The 20445-nt window shown below is 38.6% G+C and overlaps 1 protein-coding gene across 12 annotated transcripts in view; it reads left to right on the forward strand.

Moving 5' to 3' along the window:
* Positions 1-20445, forward strand: part of DST (dystonin) — a 428507-nt gene that overhangs the window by 130191 nt on the left and 277871 nt on the right. For 6 of the 12 annotated variants that reach the window (XM_025215833.1, XM_025215848.1, XM_025215838.1 and 3 more), the window contains 3 exons: positions 464-553; positions 3429-3506; positions 8020-8112. In XM_025215833.1, the coding sequence (XP_025071618.1) occupies positions 464-553; positions 3429-3506; positions 8020-8112 (261 nt within the window). Of the gene's footprint in view, positions 1-463; positions 554-1078; positions 1178-3428; positions 3507-8019; positions 8113-20445 lie in introns of all 12 variants that reach the window. The other 6 variants (XM_025215834.1, XM_025215826.1, XM_025215832.1 and 3 more) reach the window with 2 other exon arrangements.

Consider the following 20445-nt stretch of genomic DNA (forward strand, 5'->3'; position numbering starts at 1 on the left):
AAATGAAGTCCTAGCTGAAAGCTCCACCATCATATTTATTTTCTGGGCCAGAATATTGTCTAATTTTATTTTTCCCTACCATTAATTCTGATACGGGTCTGAACTGTGTTATCCTTAAATTATCCTTTTTTAGGTCAGCATTCATAAGTATTTGCTGTCTGTATAGTTGGCAGGAATTGCATCCGGCTTGTAACTTTTCCTTTTTCTAACCTATTCTCCTTCACATTGACCTTCCTTTCATTTTAAATAAAATACGCCCCCCAAAATAAATGCCACAAGTTGATTTTGATTTACATTGTAGGTAATAATGTTTTGTATTTCCCATGCTACAGTGTCTGAACAAATTATAAGTGGCATGTGGGCATATGACAGAGGATGCACATTACAAGAAGCAATGTTAACAATTATTTTGAAGCCTTTGGAGAGAGAAAATTCAGCTTCCTATCTCTGTTTACTTCTGCAGGTTCGCAAGCATGTGAATGACCTGTATGAAGACCTGAGGGATGGACATAACTTGATCTCCCTTCTAGAAGTCCTTTCTGGAGATACCCTAGTAAGACTTTTAATCACAGAACAATGATTTCAGGCCATTGTGTACCCATTTTTGCTGTTTGTAACTCTTTGGAGGTTGGTTGTTAAGAATTTCTTTGATTTATCCCATACTCTTGTCACTGTTAGTGCCAAAGGCATAAGCTGTGTTTTTGGTAATACAATTGAAGAAGACCATGACTTAGTGTGGGAATATAAATTATTTTTCTTCTGTGATCATGATTTTTAATAAGGTAGTGCACTAGTTCTTTCTTTCTTTACTTTGTCTTTATGGATTTTCTTTACCAAATGTGAATGCTTGATGTTCCTTCACATTAAGGAAAATAAATTAACAAATGGCAAGGGGAAAATGTCCCTACCTGAAACTGTCTAACATGCTCCTCAGGTGTCATTTCCTTTCTTTGTGAGCATTACTTCCCTTGCTTGGTATTTGTTCTTTTCATTATGTTCTTCTGTTCATGCTCTTTTCTTCATTTGTGGTCTGTCTTGTGTCTTTGCTGTCCTGTTTTCTGTCTGTTGTATTCATTAGCCAAGAGAGCGAGATTTTTTGAAGACCTTACGGTTGGTGAGTTCAACAGAAGCATGCGCGTATGAACAGCATGAGGATGTGGAGGATGAGGATAAGGGGGTAGGTGCCGACCCCCATAACCATACTAACTTAGTATTTGAAGTGTGCTGTCTGTTAACTTCAAAGTAATTTTTGGCTTGGTGTTCTCCAGTAGTGCAATAGAAAGAATGAAGGAATTCATGCTGATGAGCTAGGATATACATATTCTGGGAAACTGACAACCTTGAGCTATGACAGACATTTTCCATTCAATTCATTTGCTAAGTGCTAAATGCAACACTTTACAATTTCTGTTTATGTGCTATCACTATGCTTTCCACAACAGTTAGGCAAATATGATGTGTAGGTAACTTTACTTCTCAGCCTTATGGCTCAGATTATGTGAAGTTGTATTAATTTATAATAAATACAGAAATGCAGTAGTTTCATTACATTAAGATTTCTTTTTATTTGCCATCAGTGTGTAACCTGGAAAGTATGTAAGCAGTATAAAGCATGGGGTGAAATTCTGGCTTCACTAAAGTCAATACCATAAATTCTGTTAAGATTTCAACAGGGCTAGGATTAAATATGGAGATGCAGTACTTCTATAGTTCATCATCACGTAAATGGCATATGGTTACTCTTGTCAAAGTAGATAGCTAATGTAGATAGTGTGCAGTGATAGATGTCAGAAATATGTGTAGTGTTTCAGCTTGTAAATATTTTGACAGTTTATAGAGCTAACTTGATGGCAGTAGATGCTGAGTCTACTGATGGCAGTAGATGCTGATTCTTTTGCTATCCTTGTTGTCCAGATGGGAAATATTTACTTATAAATTGCAAAATGTTGGATACTGATTGATCCCAAGCAGCTGTTCTGTGTTTTTGTGGAGCTTCCATCAGCAACTTTATCACAGGACCAAATTCTGTTCTTGGATCCACATCTGTGTTGTGTAATGGTGATTCCAGTGGAATTTGCATGCATTCCAGATAGAATGTATGTGCCTCAAAACATTTGCATTTTACCTGTATGTAAAAATATTTCCCCTCTGAGACCCTATACTGTTACTTCTTGACAAAGTCTACTTGTTTTAGGAAGTTAAAGCCCCAATTTTAACCACTCTTTAATTCTACCCATAGAAGTTATTCTGCAGTAAGGACTCAGTAACTGACCCTAAACTTTCAGTTACTTAAACAAGTCAAGGATTTCATATAGTAACTTAAAGTTCCATTTTTGTGTTTTAGTTTATGCTTCTTTTCCAGCTGCATTTTCCTCATGTTTCCTCCTGGCAAATTCTGACTGTCTGTGTATTTCACAGAGGTTGTCTGAGGAAATAATCATATTCATGGCTGATTGGTAGCAGTGATTGTAAGTGTGCTCCTGCTTATTGCTTTAAAAGTTTGTGAAAAATCTGAAATAAGGAAGAAAGGTATAAATATTTGGATACTATGATTACATAAGTATAGTTACTTTCCAATATATGCTCTCTGACAGCCAGATAAAATATTCTTTTTCTGTGTAATTCTTCCTCCTGGTGATTTTACACTAACTGCATGCAGTTTTGCCATTTTTCCATTAACACACCATGCACAATAATTTACAATTTCTTCTTGCTAATTTGTTTTTGCTTTGAGATGAGGGCAATTTATTAGCTTTCTTCATGCCTCAGTTTTTTATACATTTCTATACAGTAGATTAGTTAATGTAAGAAATCTAAGGTTATGTATTAAGACTATATAATACAGATTCTATTTGAAGGAAAGCGTTTATTTATATTACATCTCTCTCTTTATATATATATATATATATATATATATAGACTATATATATATAGTTATAACAAAATACCTGTATATTAAGGTAAGTTTCCTATCACATTATTGCAGGAGTTGTTAACAAGTTATCTTAAAGATGCACCTGATTATTACTTGAAGTTTGGCTTGCCTAATATGATGTAGACCTTTTGTTTTGATGCAGTACCACTCTGTGGCCTTGATTATCCACTCTGGTTAGACCCCTGAATCCTGATGTAAGCCTCCAGACTGCAGTAGAACTCTGAAGGAACATGGCACTGCTTGGATTAGATTACAGGATTGGGGCCTTTGACTTTTTTCTCCTCCAGTTGAGCTATTCAGCTGCAATAAAATAGACTTTATGTAAATTTAAAGCACAGCTTCTTCCCCTAGGACATTAGTTTTCATGTAAACTTTTGTAGTGGTTATGAAAACAGCAGAATCTTGAACATTTCAAATTGGACTCTTTATCTAGTAGTAATCTAGTAGTCTTGTCACCTAAAAAAATCTCACAATTTTCCTTTTCCATTTTTAGCCCCGAGAGAAAGGTCGGATGCGTTTTCACAGACTACAGAATGTACAGATTGCACTTGACTATTTGAAAAAACGCCAGGTATGATACTACTTTTAACAAATAAAATTTACAAGAAAATTGCACTTACAGAATTAATAGACAGATAGACAGAGCTCACTGGGAAAAAGAACAGCTGCATTATTTACATTTTTAAACTTTGCATTCTAAAAATGGTAGAAAATATCATGATGGTATTGTGGTGTCTGAACTGACCATGGTGGTGATCTAGTGATGGTGATGTATGTGTGGCAAAGGTAATTTTACACCATCTTTTCACTCCTATTATTCTTCAGGGTGCAGGAGATATCCCACTCCTAGCAAAGTTAGAGTAGCCTGGTGTTGCACATTGACTCGTATGCAGCTGCCTCAGGTCTTAAAGGACCATTCTGGAAAACAGCAGCCCTCTTGCAATAATACCTTTTCTGAGGAGTACCCCAACATGATCTCTGAGGTGGTGACAATACTCTCAGCGTGATATACAAAGGACATATCATTTGTTGGAGCTGCCTAGTAATCACTTATGGTGCCTTTAGCTTGAAATCAAGATTCCTTGTGGGAAGGCACTAATTTCAGTGACACTTTTATTGGGAAAATAATCTTTGGCCTTGGCAGTGTGCGGGCCGGGTGCGCCCTGAGCCCTTTTTCGCGCTGCACGCGGGCTGTGGCCAGCAGCCCGGGCACGCGGGGGCGGAGAGGGGAGGCTTTCGCTCTGGAATTAGGCACGGACGCGTATCGGTAGTTTAAAAGATTGTTTACTTACACCGAGATGGCAATGGTGTAGGCTGGAAAGCTTGATTAAATTGCAGTTACAGAAAGAGAGAAGAAAACAAAAACTCGAACCTGCAGAACACGAGGGTACGTCGCATAGGGTTCCGGCGACGGGAAGATAAATCTGCAGGACTCGAACCCGGGTAGAAGAGCTCTGAGGCCGATCGTAAGGGCTCACACGAAGTTTGTTAGGCTCCGTGGGTTCTTCCATTCACTCATCCACACGAAGTTTGCTAGGCTCCGTGGGTTTGGTTCGTAGCGCGCGGGAGGGGTACGTCTAGGAATTCTATCGGCAACGGGGAGAGGCTAGAGATTGATCAGATCTCCGTTGCCTGCTTCAAATGCACTGGGTCCGTGAGGATCCGCAGCGCTTAGAGATCTTCACACAGCGTGAAGTCTCCTCCTCCCTTGTTCGTGGAGTCCTCCAACTTGGGCGGAAACCACTCAAGCCTCTTATACGGCTAGCAAGCCAATCACTAGCCACCATGTGTGAATAATTTAGAACTGGCCAATAATGGGACTCGAATTAGCATACCAATGGTGGGAACTCTTTGCAACGAGCAGCTCCTCTCTGCAGCAAAGAAATGCACCCTGCAAAACAAGCTCCAAATTGGCGGGAAATTCTCCCTTGCCCCGGGGTTCTCCTCTGCAGCAGAAAACTCCACTGTGCAAGGAAGCTGCAATTTAGCGGGGACAATTTAGCAGTGCCGAAGCACACACAAATAAAAATCACACCTTTTGGGTTGTGACAGGCAGTTTTAATTGGAGTGAATAAGACTCTCTTCCAGGGCATTCACCTGGAATGTAGAAGATGCAGGATCAAATTCTAGGTAGAACTGAGGAAATCTGTATTTAAATTCCTTCTCTGCCTGGTTCATAGTAGAAACTTGAACCTGTTCATAGGAATGTCCTCACCACCAGGCACCTGTCTGGGGTGGAACTCTTTCATCCTGTATACATACAAAATACGAATAGGGCCAGGGAATATGGGAGACTGGCTACATAGCCGTGAGGTCAGGGCACTTGTGTGGGCAGTAGGCAGTCAGGTTCAAATCCTCACTCTAGTGAATATTTAAGTGTTTAAACAATTTCAAAAGTGCAACAAAACCCCCCACACATTTTCCCAGACGCACCCAGGAGAAGCCAATAACTACTTAACAAAAGTGTAAGGGGCCCAGACTAATGTCTCTCGTCTAAATCAGGAAGAATAGAGAATTTAGCTTGGACCTACTCCCCACCCTCAAATAACCTGTATAATCTTTCATAGGATGTCAAGGAACAGCAGAATAGGGATTTAATATCTTGGGTCCCACATCCCACGTGAGCGCCATAATTACCTAGCTATACATTATTCTTGTTGGTGATACTGCCTCTTTTTGTGAAAAACTTTGGAGGGCATTGCTTACATCTTCATGTGAAACCAAAAAATGAAATTTGTGAGGTGGGAAGACTGTTTCCCATTTGGTTTTGTTTGAATCAATACTGATAAGCCTTTTAAACAGTTAACAGCCCAGGCTTTAAACAGTTGCTGAAAGAATGGAAGAGGAATACAGTGGCAAAAGAGATAAGCAGATGTAGCATTTCTTTTAAATAAGATACACTCATTTTATTGTTTTTGAATTGTAATGCAGATACTAATCACCCAGTGACATTTGTGTGCTGAGGCCACATCTATACTGTGGAGTAGACTAATTAGCTGCAGAGTAAAGTGTCACCATCTACATGTGCAACAGTATTAGTCTCCAGTAAACTAATTAGCACTGCTGTAAGATAAGCACTGCTGTAAGTATTATCTCTGATGGCATTATCTTCCAGGGGTGTTAATTAGTTTACTGTGGCCTAATATGAAGGAATAATAAACTGTGATTAATTGCACAGGTAATTGCACAGGTAGACGCTGACTGTGGGCATAAATTGTGCCCAGTCAGCCCAAGCAACAAGAGGCCAGACTCCTGCCTGCCATTTAGCCACACAGCTCTACACTTTCAGCACTCTTATGCCCCAGCCAGCCCCTCTGCCACCTGACATTGCCACCTGGAACCTGGGGCAAAGCAGGGCAGGAGTGGCCCTGACGTAAACTGATCTACCCCAGCTCTGCTACCAGATTGCTGGTGTCCCTGTGTTGGATCTGGGAATAGTTTAGTTCAAACTGCTCTGGAGTTTATTGCTTAGAATTAATTGCATGTGTAGACACACTCTGAAAATTCATTTTTGCACCAGGCTCAGTGCTTCCTTGATTCTGCTCAATGGAGAACCTCATTTACTAAATTGTTATGCGTTGCCATCTTAGTTATTAGTTGGAGGTGACAGGTCTCAGCATGCCGTTAACTATTGTGATCTGAGTATGGTCTACCTTGAGACAGAATATTTTATCGTAATGTCTGTGGGCTTTTTATCCTGACTGATCATATTATTTGGATGGCATTTATGCAGTCTGCTCTATTTTATACAATTTTGAGTCCTTGTTGAGTTGTCAGTATTGCTCTCATTTAAGGATAAAGGTTCATACCTCTGCTAGCTAGCGTGGAGGAAGTTAGTTAATATAATACTTAAACACAAGCAGTTACCACAGACTTCAGAAGTAAAAGGAATTTCCCGAGGGTTGTGGTAGACCTCAGAGATATTTATGAACGAGGAGATTTTGTGCTCATTCATAAATAATCTTTAGAAGACACTGTGATCTGAGAAGACCAAAGTCTTACAGAAGACTGGCTCTGTGATCTTCCATTAGAAGAACTATTTTGTGATGTAGGTCAGAAGGTCCAAAATATCAACAGCTTTGAGAACTGACATTGGAAAGACCATATATACCTAACTAGTACACAGTTTTGTTAAAACTGAATAGCTTCTGTAATGCAGTGGCAGGAGAAAATAAGACTTTTTCTTTTTAATTTTTTTTAACTGACATATGCGCTCTCCTTTTTCCCTGTGGAGCATTGACTGACTGTAAATATAATTATGTATGCAGATTAAGAGGAGGATATGCCCTTGCACATTAAATGTCAGTACAATGTATATGTTAAATAATGTGAACAAATAATTGTAATAGTTTAAACATTGATTGCATTTCTTATATTTATTCCATCTTCTAATTTCCAACTAAATAGACAAATGATACAGATAACAAAGAGGGATAATGTAATCTAATGAAGAAAATAATAGGCTGCTGATATCTGTTACTAACTTAATCTAAAAAAAGTTATTGCAGTTGGAAATGTAGCTGCCCTTTAACCCATTGATATTTGATCTTAAAGATGAACTTTTAGTTTTGTTAATTATTTAATATGTATGCAACCCTTTGAAGGTCTAAAGCATTAGGTAGTATTAAATATAATTATTATACTTTTGTTTATACAAACAGTATAATAAATTGGTTTTAGTGGCCAGATTCTCACTTTCAGTTGGGCTCTCTCTGGTGTAGCAGAATGGAGAGAATGTAAATGATTAGGGAACCAGTTATGGTATCTTCAGTGCAAGGGCAGCCTAGGACTGGCTGCATCCCCCTACACTGATATATTCCTTATTCTAGGTTGGGGACCAGCTGGCACAAGAACCAGATTTATTGGTTTTACGTGAGGGGGTGATTACATTACCATGGGGATCCTCAGCTAGTCAGTAATTGCCAGAACCCAGTATCTTTGTACATTTAAAAATGTTGGCCAAAATGTTTGTTATAGAGTAAGGTCAGAACATAAAGAGTACATGTTTTTGAGTCAAGCCGGGGAGTAGTTTTCAGTACAAATTTATTTCAATTCTGTGTATATTTTCCTTTCCACAATGGCAGGTAAAACTGGTAAATATTCGAAATGATGACATAACAGATGGAAATCCCAAGTTGACTTTGGGGTTAATATGGACCATAATTTTGCACTTTCAGGTAAGTCTAGTTTTTCTTGGCAATATGCTTTTTAGCCGCATCTGTTTTCTTTGGTAGGTTGTTATCATGTATGATTGGGTCAATTACCATAGGAGTCCATAGAAGCTGTGTAACACATGAACATCTCTTATATGTATTTGAAAGTTCTGGTCAGATAAATCACATTAATCACAATTAGTTAGTTTGGCTTGACTTTTCATTTCCTGTTTGTGAAGAGAGTCTATTTTTGATCAGTATTAAAAGCAAAGCTTAATACATTTCATTAGAATTTTAATGACAGGATCTTGTTCTGTTTTACAGATGTGTGTTTTTATTGAATATTAAGCCAAGAACATGTTTAGTCCTATGGGTTTTATAAGGATTTTTTAGTCAAATTCTGATTTTGAACATGTAAAAGTGTTATTTTAGCATTTTCTAAAGATGAAAAACATTTCTAAAACATTTCATTTTGAAAACAATGAGCACTGTGGTAATACTGGATCATATCAGGTGGCACTATAATTGTTGCACAGTTGGTTGGTTTATATACAGTACACTGCTTACATTATGTGGTATAAGATCGCTTCCCAAAATAGGAGTTTGATAAATGGCCCTGGATGTAGATGATGCAGTTCAGATTACTATTAATTTTTACCTATTTTTACCTTTTGTGACTAGAAGTATTGTTAGCAATAGATTCTTTCTAGGATACGCATTTTAAACTGTCAGAAAATTACATAATCAAATTGCAATATGTAGTTTCCTTATGATTAATTGCTACTGCTTAGGATTTATTGCTTGAAAAATAAATTACTTGTTAAAAAAAGCCTTTGGAACTCAAATTTTCTTTTCTAACTACAAATCCTAAACAGAAGTAGGAAGGGGCATAAATAAACAAACAAAAGCATAAATACATAAATATGCATGTGTATAATATATAGGGGGAGGGAGAAAGCCCTGTTTAAATATACAGGTTTAAATAAATATATGTATGTATTTCATACATAAATAAGTATGAAAAATAAAAGAGACAGTTATGAAATATTTACCTATATTTTAAGAAACAGATCATTGAGCAGTAAGATGTAATTAACAAACTGAGTTGCCAGAAATGGACAAGGCATGTATTTGTCATAAGTTCAGCTGCTTGATGTTTTCTCTCACCCTTTGTGTATTCTTTTCCTCTCAGATCCCGATCCTCTAAAGTGCCCAACTAAATTCATTCATACAAGCAAGCAGCCCCATTTGGCATGAAATGGGCTACTTGTGTTTAGGCCTTGCTAGCTCAGGTTGCTGGTTTTTGTTGTCACTTGTATTATGGGGTGTTTAATGCAAATCTGAGTGCTTGTAAAATGATGGTGAAAGCAAAATATGCCATTTACTGTCCCTATCTGTAAAGAGTAATGAGGAAAAGTGAGTTTTGGACATATCTGAACTAATTTGATAAAGTTTCTACTGTCCCTTTACATAAGCTAGTTTATGAAGTATAACTTCTGTTGTACAAATCTCACCAATACACTAATTATGCTGTCATGTGTTAACATAGTTTGCTGAAAAAATGGAACGTAACCATGGTTTCAAAAAGAAATAATTACTAAAAAACTTTATGAAATATGAAACAACTGAAAACTAGATATTCAATTTGTTGGTGTTCTGTTTCCTTGCACTTTCAATTGCGATTTTAGGACCAAATTTATTCTTCTTTCATATGGCTTTAGGAGCAAGACGTATTGTAACAGTTTTAATTCTAAATTCCCCAACCAGACCAGTGCCCTACTGGAAAGCGAGTGTAACTCCAGGATGTCACCCTCAAACTTGTATCTGGGGCAGGATGTTATTATGTGCTCCATGGTTTGGTCAGGGTTTCCACAGTTGCATCCAGGTGAGGTTTTTAGGTACCACTTGTACATCAGGTGGCTATACCGGCCATGTCCAGTGAGTATCCTATTAAGGGCTGTCCACATGCTCCGTGGAAGGTTGAAGCCCAGTCGTTGCACTTTTGGGTCAGAGGCAAGATGTTTATTTGGAAAAGTGTTTTCTGCCCAAGCTTTCCTTCAAGATTCTTCAGTATTGTGGTATAGGAGGTGCTTGGTTCACATCCAAAAGGGTTTTTGTGAAATCATGTGATGAGTGGATACGTATGTCCAGATGACTATTGATACACCAAACTGAGAGGTGGTTTGTAAGATGGCACAAGTTTATTTCTGTACATTAACTTAGATTCCTTTAAACATCTTGGCCTGATCATCTTGTCTGTTGCCTGCACATGGGTTCTCTGCACATGGGAAATCCATGGTGGTTTGATGCAGTTGAGAAGATATTTACGTTCAATAATGAAAATTGATCCAGGTGTGAATGAGCATATTCTAGAACCTTACATATTCTTAAACCTTGTGTATACTTGAAAGGTAGGACATCTTAGTGTGGTGCTACATAGTGGTACCCATGCTAGCTCTAGCTAGCTGGTAGTCAGCATAAGTAATTAGCTTGGGTGTAGCACCTAGGTTATATGGCTGTACTACTTCTGGTGAGCTAGCTCATTCAGAGCAGTGCATAGTGAAGACAGCCTTGTTTTGAAGTAAGGTAGGATGTGAACTTCAAGGATTATTGTTATTTCACTTGCACAGTGGGTTAAACTGAAGTGGAAAAACCATTCTTAGTCTGGAATAAGAGTGCGTACATACAGAGTTATCAGAAACAGCCACTAAGGAATAACACTGTGTAGAATAACCTTAGTTTTTCCATGTCTTTTGTTGTGTAAATATACTGCCCTATGTTTTATTACTTATATTTGTTTTAATTAAATTGAATGCTGGGAGGATTGCAAGATGCTAGGGATTTTTTGACTGTTGTTCGTGAGTATTTTTTTTATCAAGCCAGGGTGCTTGTCTGGAGAATATTAAAAAAAAAAAAGACTTCTAAAGGCTTGGATGAAATGGTTTGGAAAATAGTACTTTAGGTAAGGTGCCATGTACAAGACTACAATATGCAATACATATCTGGGATTTTTTTCTCTCCTGAATGATGCCTGGTGGAGGGGAAGAGGAGATTGTTATGGCTTCCTAATCCAGTATCTGCACAGTTCCAGTGTAAATTCTCTTAAAAACAGTACAGACTGTTGCAGCCTGCACAGACCAGGAGTTTGCAGACATAACTTCCAAACAGTGCTTTGAATCTATATAGATGGTAGACATAGGAGTATAAAGATTTCATGAAATCTAAATGTCTTTTTGGGTATGGAATATACCTGGACAATCTAAGATATAGGCATATATCCTAGGCATATGTTTATACATTTCCTATTTATTTGTTTAAAATATGTGGTTAATTTTTATATTTTGGATAATGCAATATTGAATATTGTTTAGTGTGATATCAGTTATAGAGGATCTTTAAACATACTGTTTTTCTAAATTATATAGCATATATGCAATGTACAAAATTACTGTAGTGTTACAGGAAACTTGCCTGCTTTTTCCTACATGTCTATGGACTGTAGTGAGCAAAATGGCATAGGTGTAAATAAAAGCAGAATTTGGTTCTGTAAAATCATTTACAAACTTAGGAATGACTCATCTCTAAAAATGTTTCAAATCACTTCTTTTCAACCTTGTGCATCGAAAAATGCCCTTTTCTAACCAGCATCCAGGTTAATTACAACAGGTTTAAGGAACAAAGAAAATAATTTCCAGATTAAGAAACCCCAGATCTGCTGAACTTCAGATGCTTGGAAATGTCCAAGTCACTATTCAACAGGCTTTTGTTATCTTCATCCTCCTCATTTCTTTCTGTAACCCAGTATCACTCATGAAAAACTTTTCCTACTTTTTTCTGCTTTCCACTATCAGAATAGTCTTCACAGTTCACCTATTGTGTAGTTTTTAATCTTCATCCCTTCCATGCAGCCCAAATACCAGTCCAGTCCTCCTGTATGTGCTAATGCTTTCTCTGTATTCTGTGTCTCAGACCTCTTTTTTCTGACTAGCTAGCAAGCATTTTTGCCATAGGCAGTCTTGTCTGGTTCTCCTATGCTGCTCTATGCTAATATATTGGCCAGTCTGTTCTTCCTCCAGTATACTGCCAGCGGAAAAAGTGCTCATTTGAAATATCATCATCCGCAGTCCCTTGCAGTTGAGGATAATTATCTTCCCTGATTGTCTTACCTGTGTGCCTGAAGATGGCTGATGAGGCCTATCTGCGTTTGACAGACTCTGTTGCAGCTCAAGCACATGTTTCCACGTGGGGTGGGTGGCTCTGGGTTCTTGTTTTGGTCTGTGGTACGCCATTTGCTCCATTCCCATTTTTTCCGTCTCCTGTTGTCATCATGTTTTTCAAAGTATTGAGATCCTTGCAGCAAACTCTTCCTGCATTTCCTCAGGCATCTGAAAGCTGCATTTGTACCTTTGAGGTGATATTGGATTTTTTTGTCGATGTCAGCCTTCTGCAAGAGATGGCTTCCAAGGTATGGGAAATATTCACTGCTCTCCAGAGTCTTACTGTGAATCTGAATGACCAGGGCTCATTAAAAGCTTGTTGATGGAGGACCTTAGTCTTCTGAATGTTAAACGTCAGTCCCATATTCTTGCATGCCTCAGTAAAGAAGTCGATGATCGCTTGAAGGTCTGCTTCTGAGTGAGCACACAATATAGTATCGTCAGTGTAATGGAGCTTGATGGCTGAGATGGTCTTGGTTTTGGCTTGGAGTCAGCTGAAATTAAAGAGTTTTACCATCCATTTGGTAGTTTAGCTCCACTCTGACTAAAAGCTTGCTGGTGGTTAGATGTAACATTTCAGTAAGGAATACTAAGAAGAGTGTTGGAGTGATGACACAACCTTGCTTAACTCCTGTCTTAACCTCGAAGGGATCTGTGAGAGAACCGTTATTGAGAACCGCTGCTAGCATGTTGTCATGAAGCAGGCAAAGAATGCTGATGAATTTTGGTGGGCATCTTAACTTCTGCATGATCCTTTACAATGCTTCTTGGTTGACAGAGTCAAAGGCTTTCATGAGGTCAAAGGCCACACAGAGAGGTTTATGCATTTTTCCTGCAGCTGGTGAGCCGTGAAGATCATGTCAGTTATGCCTCTGGATGTCCTAAACCCATAATGAGGTTCTGGGAGAAGCTTTTCAGCAAATGGAAAACGATGGTTCAGGAGAGTTCTCACAATGAACTTTCCTGTGAGGGAGAGCAATATAGGTTTATTTCCTAGCTACTCTTGTGTTCAACTTTCTAGCTCAGTGATTAACTGTATAATTCTCTTCACCTTTAAAATTGAAATAACACCTCATGTCATACACTAATAATTGTGAGATATTCTTGATTACACTGATATTTGTGAGAGTGAAGGCTATATTAGCTTGTAGACAAATACAGGTACACTGTCCAGTTAGCTTGGCCCTATCCCACAACCTTTGTCAGGTTATTTACTATTTAGAATGGGACATTCTGACATCTTGGTTTCTTCTGTGTCCTTCGCTCTGACAGCAGTCATCTTTGCTTTTCTATTCTCATCACTTGGATCATATGGGATTGAGATTCTGAGGACAGAGTTTTCTTTGTACTCCCATCCTCTCGTCCCTGTTTGGCCAGCAATTGGCTGGCAAAAGGCAGTTGTCTTTGAGGCAAGCTGCTGCACCCTGTCCAAGCATTAGGCCCAGATCCCAAGAATTCACATTTAATTTGACCCTGATTTAAAATAGCCAGCAGAAGAAGGTCAAGGACTGTTCTCTTCAGAGGTTTAAAGACGGATTTATGTAGTCAACAATCTCAACTCTGACTGCAGAGGCAGTGAGGCAAGCTATATTTCCTCTATTTTGTTTCCCAAAATTAAAGTTTTGTGACAGGACTGCTATTCAGCTTTGAGAGGGGCATTTTTGTCCTTTTTTTATTCTCCAGAAGGACTCCTCATTATTTCTCCAGTGTCATTCCTCCAGCAGCTTGTCAACTGTTAAATCTAAACCAAAACACTTGATTGCATTTTCTGGAATTGTTGAGGGTTCTCAGAATCACTACGGAGGCATTAGTGCTTGAACTTACCACATTTCTTGATCATATTTAGATTTTGCTTCTAAGAATGGTATGTTGCCTGACTAGTCCCTTCATCTGATTGCTAGTTGTAGCCTCATACAACTAATAGCATACAAAGAGCATGCCACTCTACTTTACCTTGTGATCTCCCTTCTTTAGCAATCCCTCTGTTGTTGAAATTCATGAAATCAGTATACACATTTAGATATACAGCCTAACAGCTCTTTTAGGATTTGAAGCAGGAATTGCATAAATACGTTAAAGCAGCTCTGGGGATGACCTTGTGTATGCAGGAAGACAATCTTCCTGGATTCCTTTTTGGAGTTCTTGTTTGGGGACAAAATAATTTTAATTTTCAGCCTGTCTTTGAGTTGAGTTTAGTAACCATGTGTACATGATCCATGCTGTGTTCTGCAACAAAATATAGCTCTTCCTGGCTCTTCCTGGTGGTAAAAATGTGGCTGTTGTTCTGGTGCCAACAGTTTTCCTAATGGTGGTAAACCCCAACAGGTCTAGCTTTCCATTGTAACTTCTATACTATAGAAGCAAAATGAGAATTTAAGGAAACATTTTAAACATTTTTACTGGGCTTTTACTGCCTGTATGCAGTAAAAGCCCAGTTTTGCTCCTGGTATTGGAGAACAGAAGACTTGGGACCCAAGTTAGCTAGCAAACAGTCTGCTTACTACATGGAAGAAGTGATAAAATATAAATCAGCACTAGAGTGTACCAAAATTGGGTGAACCCAATGTGTTGAAAGCTAATGACATATATAGCTTTTCCCCTGATGATGTCACCACACACTGGAACACATCAATTCAAAGGCAATAATATAATACAAGATAAACAATTACACACCGATATGCTTGCTTATAGTTACAAGAATGTGATGATCTACGATTAAATACCAGTAACCATGTGAATTTCAATGAGTTAAGTAATCGCTATCTATGTTAACCTCTAGCTTACATGCAGGCTTCCTATCAGACACTGAACAAGTATTTCTTACGTGTCAGTGGGGCAGATTCATCCCTGACTTTTTAATTTAACAGTATGCTGCCACATATGGTTATTTAGATTTTTAGTGGTCAGCTTGTCCTCCTGGTCCTCCCTCTGGAATCCGTAAGAGTTTTGGGTTTATTCCCCAGGTTTATAAGTTACTTAAGTAATATTTTTCTTTCCTTTTACTTGTGGAGGCTTGCATCACTAAAGTTATGGTTAACTACCCTGCATCCATTATTCAGGTCTTTGACATTTTGTCTTTAACTTGCTTAGGCTTTCATGTATCCTGGGTTAAGGCACAGTGGCATGAATTTGTAGCTCAGACAGCTGATATTATTGGCAGTGGTCAATTCTCTATGTCCTTGACTGTTCTTGGACTATAGAATACAACATAAGTATGTGCTCTTACTTTTTCAGTTCATATGAAACAAAGAATAATAACTATGTTTGTCAGGATGCAATTTTTATCTGTAAACATTGATAAGTGTCAATTTCACCTCATACTCACAGACCAATGAAGAAATATTTCCATAGTTAATAATCAAAATTTATAGAAAGGGCACATAAGAAAAATGAGGGCTGATGGGAGTGTGTGAAGACAGGAGGAGCAGTCCAACAAAACTGTGCTGCTGTAGTTTGGACTGCAACTCCTGGAAACCTCAGAGGACTGGGAATGAAGGAAGAAGAAGTGACAAAGCCGTTGAGGGAGCAACAGGTGAGCAGAGCCGAGACTGATGGCAACTCTGCCATGCATCTGGCAGCAGCCCAACAGTAGTTGCGTTTGTCATGGTGGGCAGTTAAACAGTCCCTATTTAACGCAATCCTGAAAATTTAAATCAATAAAAAAACAACATTAAAAATAAACCTTGACATTATCTGTCAAAATTATAGAAAAATAAAAATAAAATTCTGCCAAACATAAAAATGAAAAGTATTGTAAATAGGGAGGTAATGGCCTTGTCTCTGTGTCTCAGAAATACCTGGTACGCATTATTAGGTCAGTTATTAAAAAAAAAAAAAAAAAAGCATTGATTCAAATATTTCTTGTCTGTCTCATGGAAGGTACTATGATATATTCAGCAAAATATAAATAATAATTTCTTCAATTTTGTTTGCATTGCAATGTTTGCCGATTAACATTTGAAAACATTTGAATATTAACAGTAGCTAGGAAATTCATTAACAAAGCAGCAGGGATCTGTTTTATAGCCGTGTTGGTCTAAGACAAGAAGGAATACAAAACTATAAAACTCTTGGTTCAGGGGTGATACCTTAGACCAACTAGTAAATAGCAAAAAAAGAGAATTTTTTGGCTATTTTGTAGTTAGTCTAATAAAAGGTATCACCTCTGAGCCAAGAGTTTTAGAGTTTTGTATTCCTAACATAGCAGCTACATTCATCCAGGATGTACTCACAGATTTAGCAGTAGGCTAAATACCTCAGAGCATTGAGAATTACTCACTGAGCTTTTTATATCATTTTATAAAAAATTTTGAGCTAAATTTTGGGAATAAAAGAGGAAATCACCTTCTGTTTATACATTCCTCATGGAAAAAACGGGTGTGGTTTAATGGACCAAACCCTGAAATTAAGGGGAGTCCCCTTTATAGGACAGGGTGAAAAAGGAGTTAAGCTAGAGTTGCCAACCCAGGACAGGTTTTATACTGCCAATCCGCAACCTTTTTATGGACAACCAAACTTTTTAGCAACATGTTTTTATTGATATATATTTTTATATAATTTAAATGTAACCCTTATGCTCATCTGTGGACTAGGGCCAGGTTTAAATTAGGGGTTTAACACCAACCATAGTAAAGAAGCTTTGTTGCTCATAAAAAAGTTTGCAGACTATCATTTAAACAATAATTGGGCTGGTAACCTTGCTTGATTGCAGTAATGGTTTTCCATCATTCTGCCCCCACCCCAGTGGTCCTCTACTCACCCCCCACACCACTATACCCCTGACCACATCCTGCAACATGTTGATATTGCATTCCTTAGATAGTCAGTTACCTCAGTGAATCTGGCAGGAGTTTTGGGTGAACAACAAATGCAGGAGGAAGTTTCCGGTTTTCAAGAAGATAGGATCATCATGGTTTTTAAATAGACATTAAATATATAGTATTGCATAGTTTAATATAATCCTATCTAAGAAAGCATGCTGACAATTTGCTTTAAATATTTAACAAAATTTTAATTTGAAATACTTCTGGAATATTTATAATTTCTCATAAATCATTCATTGGAAGGGGGGTAATGGTGTCATCTCTATTATATTATATTTAGTTAACACCCTTTTCATAAATCTGGGGACATGTAGTTGATCACTCATTTTCATGTTTATTATTCTCTTTAATTCTACTATATAATTTCTGGAATACCATCATTCCCATTTAAATAAAACATTTTTTGCTGTAAGAACATATCATCTTTAGACATTACTGCAATGGCATGTTTCTGGGCTGCTTTAAATAGTGGTTGGGGTTTTGTTTTGTTTGGAGTAATAGTATTTACATAAATGTAGATTAATTGAGGTGGAAAAACGAATAATTATGTCCAGAATTCAGTGTCATTCAACTGCTTTGCTTAACATGTGCGATTAGCACATAACAATAAACTCTGGCACAGTTCATGCTTCCAGGTACAGCATTTATATGTGTGCCCAGGACTGCAGCATATGAGCTGAGGTGGAGCTGACCCAGCTGGCAGGGGACACAGAGGGTTAATTTGTCAGCCTAGGGCTACTCCATCCCGGGTCAGCCTGCTTTAGAGGGACTGGCTGGGGCACCAGGTGCTACAGTGCAGGCTATAAAATCTAGACTTTATAAAATCTAGTTTCCTAGTGAATGAAGGGCAAATTCAGGGACTAACTGCAAGCTGCAAAAGGAAGTCTTGCTGAAGTCAACTAGTTATCTGCTGGTAGAGGGCTTGCAGCAGCTGGTTCTACATTTGTTATTTTTAAGCTGCTAGAATACACTTTTTTAATACCAGTTAATAGAGCAAGTCACTGCCCTATCAATATGCACCAGGCAAAACGACAGCTTATACATTACCATAACTTGCTGTATAATACAAATACAAATAAAGCCAGGGAACAGGATGTTGCCATAGTATAAATATCTCCCAATTTAAACATAAATGCCTTGGCATTACATCTGTATTTATTTTTGTTAAATGTCTTTTTATCTAGCAGCTGGTGAGCATTTTCCCGTGACAACATTCTATCCCACTAAGATTATAAAGTAAAATTTGCTAAGCACTACCATCAGTTTGGTACCATCCATTAGAGGTGCCAGAAATGGAGCAGCTATATCCCTATGAAATTCTTTGAAAATTAGTATAATTTTGGTTTTATATGGGTGCCCTCAGCAAAAAGGTATAAAGTACTGAGTTTTGGAACTGGTCAGTAAGGCTGGGGACAAAAGTTACACATAAACTGGTTTAAGTGGTCAGAAACTGGTGTAAACTTGTAATAGAACATAAGTTCAGTGCACATAAATCAGTTTCAAAATGGTCGAAACTGGTTGAAGATAAACCTGGTTGAATGTAGTATCAGACTTAACTGATTTGGGTCAAACCAGTTTATGGAACTTTCTGGTTTAAGTTAGATCAGAGTCCCCTCAGCATGCTTTTCATCCCTGTGCTGGGTTGTCTGCTCCAGGGAGCATGGCTACCCCTGCTCTCTCCTCCCTAGCCAGAGCTCCAGCTGTCTGAGAAAGAGGTGGAGACTGTAGGCACAGCAGCATCTGCTTGGATTCCCCTTGCCCCAGCCCCCCCATGCCACTTACTCCTCAAGCAGGGATCCCCCCTTTCTCCTCTCTTCAAGAGCACAGACTCCAGCAGGCATCTGGTCATGGTCACACCACCCCCGTGCTAGCAAATGCTGAGAGGTGTCCATATGTGTGTGTCTCCAATATCACTGAGACAAAGGCAGACAGAATGGTGTCCACTTGGGGCTTTTCGGAATTCATTAGCAGGTCAGCTGGTAATGTTCCTCCATTCTTCCTTACTGCTTGTGTGGAGTGCATGCATCTGTTGATCATGAACAAATTTTATCAGCCCAAAAACAGCTTTTTCCAAAGTTCAGTATCATCAACAGTACAAATTCAGTACTCAGTATCATCAAGCAGTCCTCCCTCCCCCTCCCCCTTTGCTTCAGAGTGCTAACCCCAGGGGCTGGGTGCTGGCAATACTCCCGCCCCTTGAGCTGTGAGTTAGGAAAAGCCTGGCGAAGGCTGCTTCCCCCTCCCCTTCCCTCTCCAGGCACAGCCTGGCTGGGGACTGTGCAGGCCAGGGTAGCTTTAAACCCCTCCCTAATCATAAAGTGCTGCTGGGGCCTGGCCATGCCCCCCCTCAGCTCAGTACTATTGATGAGAAGGGAGGGTTCACTCTAGCACCCCTCTTCTCCCACCCCACCGTTTGTAGCCTGAGCCACTGCAGGCATGTGCCTGCATTTCCTGAATCAAAAGTTAATGTCTATCCACGTGCAAATCAGTTCAATCTCTGCAGGTTAAACTAATCTGCAAAGATTGAATCAATTCAGGTTTAGGCTTTTTGAATGTCTATCCCTAGCCTAAAGGCCATTGCAGGTAAAGTTGCTTAGTTTTTAGCAGTGCAATTTTTGTTGAAATAAATGCGAGTCACTCAATAAACAGCTTACCTTGCTTTTTAAGTGTGGAGGCACAACTCTGAGATACAAGCAAGCCTTACCCTGATGATACGTTTCCATTTCAGTGTCTTACTCTGCAAACTGATTGCCGTGCTTTCTTACAGGGTGAAATATTTAAACAAGGTAATTAAATTTTCATATGAACAATTTGAACTACCTCTGTGAGGCTTGATTTTCAAAGTGAAGCCTGGAATTACAGTATTAGGGGAGATGGGAACAGCACAGGGGAGGCCTTTAGCTAGTTGTCACTGTTGGTGGGATTCTTGCTTGAGATGTGGGAGGCCCCAAGGTTGGCTTATGTTGCTGGACTATCATTAACAGGTTCGAAGTACTCCTGGGGTTGCATAAACATTCCGATTTCTTGTTTTCAGTTTCAGGAGTTTAGCTGGTTAGTTGCTCCTTCAGGTAATTGGAGTTTGTAGGGGTTACAGGAATTGAGATGAAACACCTGTTTTTGATGATATGGGATAATTTTGGTCAAGTAATGAAAACTGATACTCTTAAAACATAAGAACATGGACTTTAACAAGTCTTTGTCCTTTACAATAATGTAAATCTCTGCTTAGATTTGTTGAATAACATAAAACTTTGTGGCTTTTGTATTCAACTGTTCAGAACTAATATGTGATTGCTGAGCAGGGGGGAAGGGAAAGA

Source organism: Alligator sinensis, unplaced genomic scaffold, assembly GCF_000455745.1.
Source record: "Alligator sinensis unplaced genomic scaffold, ASM45574v1 scaffold482_2, whole genome shotgun sequence".
Lineage (NCBI taxonomy): Eukaryota > Metazoa > Chordata > Crocodylia > Alligatoridae > Alligator > Alligator sinensis.